General features: G+C 32.6%; 2 protein-coding genes across 2 annotated transcripts; both read right to left on the bottom strand.

The window, feature by feature from the left end:
* Window positions 1-2,983: 2,983 nt before the first annotated feature.
* LOC133688165 (uncharacterized) lies at window positions 2,984-5,148 on the bottom strand. The gene is made up of 3 exons (XM_062107565.1): window positions 3,696-5,148; window positions 3,420-3,543; window positions 2,984-3,326 (listed from the first exon to the last, which is right to left on the bottom strand). Exons 1-3 carry the CDS (start codon window positions 3,786-3,788, stop codon window positions 3,073-3,075), a joined length of 471 nt encoding a protein of 156 aa, XP_061963549.1. The 5' UTR covers window positions 3,789-5,148; the 3' UTR covers window positions 2,984-3,072.
* Window positions 5,149-5,235: 87 nt separating this feature from the next.
* Window positions 5,236-8,170, bottom strand: LOC133688164 (G2/mitotic-specific cyclin S13-7-like). Its single transcript, XM_062107564.1, has 9 exons — window positions 7,992-8,170; window positions 7,263-7,410; window positions 7,115-7,175; window positions 6,742-7,002; window positions 6,537-6,662; window positions 6,193-6,441; window positions 5,942-6,100; window positions 5,676-5,854; window positions 5,236-5,589 (listed from the first exon to the last, which is right to left on the bottom strand). Exons 1-9 carry the CDS (start codon window positions 8,029-8,031, stop codon window positions 5,439-5,441), a joined length of 1,374 nt encoding a protein of 457 aa, XP_061963548.1. The 5' UTR covers window positions 8,032-8,170; the 3' UTR covers window positions 5,236-5,438.
* Between the last annotated feature and the right edge of the window lie 103 nt (window positions 8,171-8,273).

Raw genomic sequence — 8,273 nt, 5'->3', positions numbered from 1 at the left:
TACAACTTCTGGAAAGTGTTTTCCGTCTAAAATAAAAGGAAAACACTTTTTTGAAAACTAAATTATTATTTTTTTTACTGAAAAATATTTTTCATTGATTAATTTTTCTAATGACAAATAAATATAGAAAAGTTTGAAAAATAATTTTTTTAAAAATAATTTTAGAAAATCACTTTTCATAAAACAAACGAGATCTAGTCCTTTCTTTTCTTTCAAAAAAAAGTCCTAATCTCCTCTTATTTCAAGTCAAGTATAAGTTACAGGGGTTCTTATTCTAAACTCGACTGGTGAGTTGAATAGATTAACCTATAAATTAAAAGATAAATTCAAATTATAATTTATTGAAAAAAAGAAAATAACATTGTTTTTTTCAAAAAAAAGACTAAAAAAAAACAGTTAAAATAAAATCCAGCCCTTAATGATCTATGTTAAAAATGAACTTCGGGCAGTGTAGGTGCAAAGTTAAGCTCAAATTATGTTGGAGGTTTTACGGGCCCAATTTTAAGGAATTCGGCTGGCTTTAACCAGCTGAATCTGGGAAGGTTTTAATACATTGTTTAAGAGTGTGTTTGTTTTTATAGTTATAATTTTTTAAAAAGTATATTTAAAAAAAAATAAGATATGATTAAATATAGTTAGTTAAATTTAAATACGTATTTGGTAAAAATTATGGTTAAGGTTTATGTACAACAAAAAATATGTATAAAATATTTAGTTGTGGTTGCTTTTCAAAAGTATTTTTTACTTGGTAATGCATCAAAATAATTTTTTTTATGTTTTAAAAATTATTTTTGATATCAACACATCAAAATGATTTGAAAATACAAAAAAAATTAATTTAAAGTAAAGAAAAAATTAAAATTTAAAAAATATATATTTGTGAAACGTAAAAACAAAACTGCGTTTCAAACTTAATTTTTTAATAGGTTCCATAATATAAAACATAATTTGATGTATTATTAAATACCTAACTATATTTTTTACACCACAAACATAAAAGCTTTGTTAGTTGTTGCTAAAAAAAAAAAAAAGTTGTAGAAGAAATAAAATATGAATTAAGGTGCATGTTATTGTGACCCTTTCTCTGTCCTTGCTTCCTATGTACTTAGATTGTGTTTGTTTACGTGGTTGTGTTCACGTTTAGCTGCGTTAATAATTACAATGTGTTTGGTAAACAATGGGCCACACTTTTTGATACATGGGTCCCACATAAATATGCGTTCCAAACGCAGGATTGCCAGAAGCAAGTCTATCTTACTTTTGCCGTGGTTGCTAATTAGAAAACATGGAAAGTAGAGAATGAGAATAAAAAAAGAGAAGCTTTTGAATGCAGAGATTCCAGATTAGTTGATGTTATTGTTTTTTAATGATATTTTTATATTAAATAAGTATGATAATGGCAACATCTTATTATTATTTTAGAAAAAATTATGATAGCTTTGGAAAAGAGATATATTTCTCGTATAAATTTTTTTTAAAAAATTAATTTATTTTATGTATTATTTATAAAAAAATATTTTTTATTTTTTAATTCAATTCCAAGAACATGCATAGAGAATAAATAAATAATTTTTAAAATAAAAAGGTATTAATAATTAATTAGTTTTATTATATATATATATATATATATAAAATAATCAATTTTGGATTATATGTGTGGACTAACACTTTGATTTATGTTTTGAAATTAGGTGGTAATTATGAATAGGTTTTTGTAATATTTAGAATTGTGTGTTTTTTTAATTATTTATTTTTTATAATTTTTTATCTTTTTAATGGAACAATAAAAAACTATCGAATGTGTTGGTGCGCGTCAACCACCACATTATATTTATGAATTTGTTGCAAGTTATGAAAAATGTAGTTCTTGTTGGATGAAATTTATATATGATGGAATTGCAAATAGTTTAATGGAATAATAAAAAATACTTTATATAAAGTATTATTTATTTCATGATGTAATAGGATTAATTAATTCCACAATATTTAAATTTAAAACCATCAATATTAATATATATATTTTTAAATTATTTTATAACCTCAATTTTAAAAGCATTCTTAACCAAACACATTAAATTATTTTTTCTTCAACCTCAATTTCAACCATAGTTTTAACCAAATATCTATTTTTTCAAAGCAACCTCGACTAAAAATACTTTTTATAAAATAATTTTTTTTAAACCAAAACCCCAATAACTATCACAATAACAAACAGACTCTTAGAGTTTGGCTGCGTCACGATGGCAGGGTTTCTTCCGTGCAGTTTCCTATTCCAAGTATCGAGCAAGCAAGAAACAGCTGGTCCGATCATCTTTACACGGTGTTTCGTGAGATACTGAACCCTTTTTGCAACATGATTGGAGGCAACAACCCTAAATGATGTTACAAGAAACCTCTTAAGCTGGTCCGAAGCATCCAGCGTCCATAAACTGCAGGAAATATTGAAGCAGAAGTCGCCACAACATCTGTTGATTTCTTTGCTAACTCGAACAACGACATAAATTGTTGCTCCATTGATGATATATCAGAGATCTTATCAACCAGGTCTTGATAACCAATGAGCTATAGCTCAACTAGCATTAGTATCCCCTTCCATCAAAAGGTCCCAGGTTCAAACCTTTCTGTGTAAACATAAAAAACTAGGGATAGATAACAAAAACTCTAAAGAGGAAAGAAAGACAGCGAAATTGGATGTTTAGGTTTTCAATGAGGATATAGGTTCTTGTTTTGGAAACGTTTGTTTTCAGAGGTACAAAGGGTCCATCCTAATTTTCATATCGAATGCTCGTTAATGTCGCGTTTTAAACTATATTTGGCTTGAAAAAACATCATTTTTATGTTTTTTCGAGCCAACCGAGCAGACAAACGTTGCCTCGAATCTGATTGCTCGAGGAGATAAATATGGAACTCCAATTGATGTGAGAAAACCCACATTCCAATTAACCCCAAGTCCTCAACTACTTAACTTAAGAAACTGCTGGAATTTTGGATTGAAAACTCTTCCATAAACCCTTCAATAACTATATATCCATAGCAAGGAGTATTACACATACAGGGTACTGACCTCCCTAACTAAATACAATAAATGAATAAAAAATGAGAGAGAAAACAATCAAGCTCCTCCGAAATCGTACTTCTGAGAACATCCCTGTAGTGTTTTCTTTCTTTGCTGTTTGTTCTTGGATAACTAACTTCCTGTCTATTGATTTTTTTCTGATGCAATATGGAACTCATGTTTGTCTTAGCCAACATTGTAGTCGAAAGGTAGAGGTACAGACTTGAATGCGAGATACTTGACAACATTGTGTAAATGTTCATTCTCCAACCTGATCAATCAATAGAATGTGAACAAGATTAACTCTTGGAATTTACTATGAATTTGGGAATCTTATTCACATTTTGAATAAACTCAATGTTACCTGAAAAAGTTCCATAATCCGCTAGGCTGGCAACAATTGCGCTTAAGGTTTGAGTATGTGGGAAAGATACCTGGAAGTTCAGGACAGTTTGCAACCAGGCAAATCTCAGCAATACATTCAGGACCTGCATTTTTCATCACAATCATAAGAATCAGAACCGGGTTTATATTTTATGATTGATCTTCATTTTGTTTCAACTTAAGATCCACAATGTCAATATTGCTCTGCAGGTGCTGATCAAATCATTTTGGTTTGTCATGCATTATTCTTACTCACCATTGCTCCAAAATACACACTTCGGTATGGAATAAGAAGTTTGTCTCTTAGCAACCAGTTCTTCGACTTAAATTGCAGGAGCCCCCAGTCCATGACTAGATCCCATTATGTTCCATAGATAGCTGCAGTTACTGAGAATATCCCAGCCATCACTTTCCAGCTTAGTCCTCCGTCAAGACTGTATGCAGTCCTAGAGCATACGGCAACAATTGTGCAGAAATACTTAAGCCCGTTATATCCTTGCTTCGTGTCTTTCTCTTCAAAGAGACGTCGAAGACACTGAAAATTGGAAAGAACCTGACGAGTCTTTAAAGAAGTTATAATTTTAGAACATCTCTTATAAGCAAATTCCCAACTACAGCATTTTGTTCTGTTTTTCATCCTAGAATCATAGAACACACAAGTTACCTGAAATAGAACCACATGCACGATGATTGACTTCCCACCTCTTTCCTCAATTATTTTAAATGAGGCTTGCTGTCAAAAGATGAGGTTGTTCTGTTAAAGAAAATTTTATAGTGCTTTCTCTAATTAGGATATTTATTATTATTTTTTAGTGGGATTGTATATAATTTTCTTTCGTATTTGTTTTTATCTATCTCTTTTTTATGTTGCAAGTATATTGTGATTATAGCTTTAGCTTCATAAAATCTCTCTTCATGTACACATTTCTATCTACTGCTGCTTCCTTCCAAAATTCAGAGAAATTGCAGAGGATTAGATAGGTATAGTTTCTAATCATCCATGAAAGCTATTAGCTAAAAAGTTAAGGTCAATGATTTGGTGATTTTGCAACTTATTGACAGTTTTTTGCCCCATTAGAGTGTGGCCTGTAAACCCCCTCTCCATTAATAGAAGGAGAAATTTTTTCTTGTTGTCAGTGGGCCAATACTCATTAAATACATCACATTGTTACAAAATCCTCCATTTGTTTCTGTTTTGTTCAGAGTAAGTGGCTGAGTGTTATCACTGTGCAAAGGGGTCAGAAACAAATATCATGAATTGGAAAAGTCAGTTCCTTTTCAAAACTGCTTTTCAAATATTAGTCAAAAAATAATATCATGCTAGAAAAAAAAGATTAATTTGTTGGACTAAAATTGGGGAATAATTGAAATTATTGCTGGAAATGAATGGCTAATTTGTACTTTGTGTGATAAAAAAAAACCCTAATATATGAAATGGGGTGCAATGGTCCACTCCTCTTTCAGCATGCGGGGAATATAATATTATGAGACAACAAGAAATTTCAAAAAGAATTTTATGAATTTGGGGGCTAAGAATTGGTCCAAAAAAATTATGAAAAGGAGGCTATACTTTGTTGGACTAAATTTGGGGAAAATTGAAATTAACTATACTTTGTGATAAAAAAAAAAACCCTAATGATCCTAAATTTTCTTTTAACCAAAATATTAGATTTTTTAAATTAAAATGATGTAGCTTAAATTATTATTTTTTATTTGTTGCAAATATAATGGCTAATTTTTCTTTTCTGATATTAATTTTTCTAAAAAATTGCTCATAGGGGGCAGCAACAAACAAATTAATCTAATCCAACAATCTGGTCCAGATATATATTTTCTTCTCACATAAAGCAAATGTGAATTTCGAAATAAAAGCATGGTGATCTTCATTAAGACCCCGTTTGGTAATGCGGCAACGGCAGCGGCAGCGGTTAAAAGTAAATATTGAAAATCAATGTTTAGATCCCACCTAAAAACTGAGGAGATACCAACACACTCTAACTCAAAGTCTCAATCCACCAGGCAAGAGATTTTTGGCTGGTGGTAGTAGGGCAACAGCTCCTCGCTCAGGCTTCGAGTACTTCCTGTACACAGTCTGAAGTCTATGTTCGGAGGCTTTGGAGTGGAAATACACTAGCAATCCAGCACAATCCCTGTTAAAAGACAGAAAACATACCATAAATCAAATGAAATCATTCAAACCGGAACCTTGCTATTGAAAAAGATGATGAAGACTTACTTAAGTTGTGGTTCCGAGAAACCAGTGTGCTTCTTGAGGGTGTCTGTCCAGAAAGGGGTTTTGTTTAGTGTGCATCGAGCCACATAAACTGCTGAGGCAGCAACCATTGATGGGCAAAACATGGTAGTGTCATAATGCATCATGCCCAACTCAGCTATAAAATTGACCATGTTCTCCACCTAAACAAATCAAAAACCTGCTAGGTAAGTAAACCTTGCCACACAAGGCAAATAGTATATATTAGATTATGAGTTTTTCTAACTCACTTCCTTCTCAGGAATTGATGCCTTGACGAAACGAGCAAGGAATACATAGTGTGTAGGCACTGTCAATGTCCATTCCAGGTTTGCCAATATTGTCTTCTCCATAACTAGAATCTGTTCATGACTGTAAGCTCTGTCTGAAACGCACACTAAGTCATTTACCTGAAAAATTCAATTCATCAAACAGTTAGCTACCTGAAAAATAATCTACTTCATCCATCACAGAAGGGGAAAGGTTTTAAACAGTTAGTTACCTCAGGAGCCCATATCTCTTCATACTTGGAGGCCATAAGTGTGGCACCGATGCCCACAAGCTGCAATTCCCTTCTTGGAATTGTCTTTACTGAAAGGAACCTATCAATGATATTGATTGTGAGGTAAAAAGTCTCAGGTGAGAGCTGAAATTTCTGGTGGACATCAACCAACCAATCCACAAGAATGGCTCTCATTTTCTCATTTATCTCAGGCTGCATGTCCATGTAATTATTAGGCCGGCTCTCATTCTGCATCAAAAAATCAACAAACACCAGAACATCAGGCAGGGATGTACGCTTTATACATGCATAACTTGCAGATGTCATTTCCTCTTTAAACATACCTCAACTAGCTTGTAGAACTTGTAGATGTCCTCAACGTATTCAACCCCAGCCAAATCATTGTTAACATCTGCTGCGTCAATATCAATGATCTGCTCCTTTAATTTGTTTGCAATACCACAAGCAGCCTGAAATAAGGACCGAATTAACACAAGAAAACTCCATATGCTAACAAAAAGTTTTAAAAGAAGATGTCAATATAATCACCTTGCTTCTAGCAGTGAGGACTGAAGTAAGAGTTGGCTTGTTCTTCTTTGTAGATCCTTCTCCTTCCTTTTTCTTCTTCACTGGCTTCTCTTGCTTAACAACCTCGTCACTATCGGGGCTTATGACAACCACCTCTTCAGGCTTTGGCTTCACAGTAACTTTCTTCTGCGCTGGCTTTTTCACTGCAACTTTCCTACCCACTGCATCCACTCCATCAACACCAGCAGCAGGCACCTTTTCCACATTGACACAGACTTGTTTCTGCATTCAAGGAAAACCCGGTATCCTACTCAGTACCGAAATCACACACGCAGAACCCAAAATCTGCATTCTATAAATTTTAACACTGATAATTGGTTTAAAAAGATTGAACCTTGTTGTTCTCTAAAGCTGCCGCAGCTTGAGCATTGGCAAGCAATTGAGCACAGAAACTCCTATCAAAGAACACATATATCAGCAAAAATGAATCAATTTTCACTAAAAAACACAAATAAATAACTGAAGGAAAGAGATGAACCTACCTAGTAATGGGGCGACTTGGCTGAGGTTTGCCTTCCATTCCTCTAACAGTAACAAGATTACCAATATCGCCAAGAACACGGCGGTTTTTTCCTTCACCCGCTGCTGCATTTTTCTTCACGTTCTTGTTTACACCTGCAAGTGCTTCACCTGTGACAGATTTATCATTCATTAGAAGCCCATCAAATAGGCAACAAAATATTGAATGAGTGAAATCTAAAACGGAAATTAAAAAGAAAAGTAACTTTAGATTCCTTCATTTTTCTCAGCAACCAAACAGAAACTACAGAGGAAACAAACCAAAAAGGGAAAACAGAAAAATCTAACCCAAGATTTATCTTTCTAATCAAACTACACCTAGATGGTAAATCAAACCTATAAATATTGTAATCAATCAAAATCTGTAATCAAATAAACCCAAAGAAAAACAATAAATCTCCCAAACAATTTAAATATTAACGAAATTAAAATCACTACATCGATATCAAACAGAAAATCCAATAATCATACTAATACAAAATAAAAACACCAAGAACAACAAATTTACATGTGCATTTAGGTTTCAATCATATCACCAGGTTGATTAATCAAAAACCCTAAAAGAAACCCTTGAAATCAAAAAGGTATCTTTAGTTCACCCAATATTAGATTAAAAACCAGAAAATAACCCATTAATCAACGATCGATAAAAAAAAGAACAGAACTAAATACAGAAAATAAAATTAAAATACCTCTGACTTCTTGTTGATGTTGTTGAACCCTTGAAGCCATTTTAGATTGATTAAAGAAAAACCCCTTGCTATGATGAATCACTTTTGAATACAAACCAAATCTCTCCCTACTTCTTCTTCTTCTTCTCTAAATCTTTATCTTGATTTCTGAGAAAATTTCAGAGATAAGGAAATAAAAAATGAGAGAAACCCCTCTTTTTGAAGCTGAGGAGCCACCGCTTCACTTCCAACGGTCGAATTTATTTTTAATTCTGATCCGTCCGATCTATTATTAATCCTACG

This window comes from Populus nigra, chromosome 3 (assembly GCF_951802175.1).
Source record: "Populus nigra chromosome 3, ddPopNigr1.1, whole genome shotgun sequence".
Lineage (NCBI taxonomy): Eukaryota > Viridiplantae > Streptophyta > Magnoliopsida > Malpighiales > Salicaceae > Populus > Populus nigra.
The sequence above is the reverse complement of the archived record's forward strand: the minus strand, read 5'-3'. Positions and strand labels throughout refer to the sequence as shown.

What these genes read in the sequence shown, in the direction of transcription:
- LOC133688164 (XM_062107564.1), bottom strand. Translation starts at nt 8,031, where the DNA reads ATGGCTTCAAGGGTTCAACAACATCAACAAGAAGTCAGAG. An exon ending in AAGAGATATGGGCTCCTGAG is followed by an intron (nt 6,101 to 6,192) that starts GTAACTAACTGT and finishes TGAATTTTTCAG; the next exon opens with GTAAATGACTTAGTGTGCGT. An exon ending in TTCTCGGAACCACAACTTAA is followed by an intron (nt 5,590 to 5,675) that starts GTAAGTCTTCAT and finishes GTCTTTTAACAG; the next exon opens with GGATTGTGCTGGATTGCTAG.
- LOC133688165 (XM_062107565.1), bottom strand. Translation starts at nt 3,788, where the DNA reads ATGGACTGGGGGCTCCTGCAATTTAAGTCGAAGAACTGGTTGCTAAGA. An exon ending in GTGTGTATTTTGGAGCAATG is followed by an intron (nt 3,544 to 3,695) that starts GTGAGTAAGAAT and finishes TGAAAAATGCAG; the next exon opens with GTCCTGAATGTATTGCTGAG. An exon ending in GGATTATGGAACTTTTTCAG is followed by an intron (nt 3,327 to 3,419) that starts GTAACATTGAGT and finishes TTGATTGATCAG; the next exon opens with GTTGGAGAATGAACATTTAC.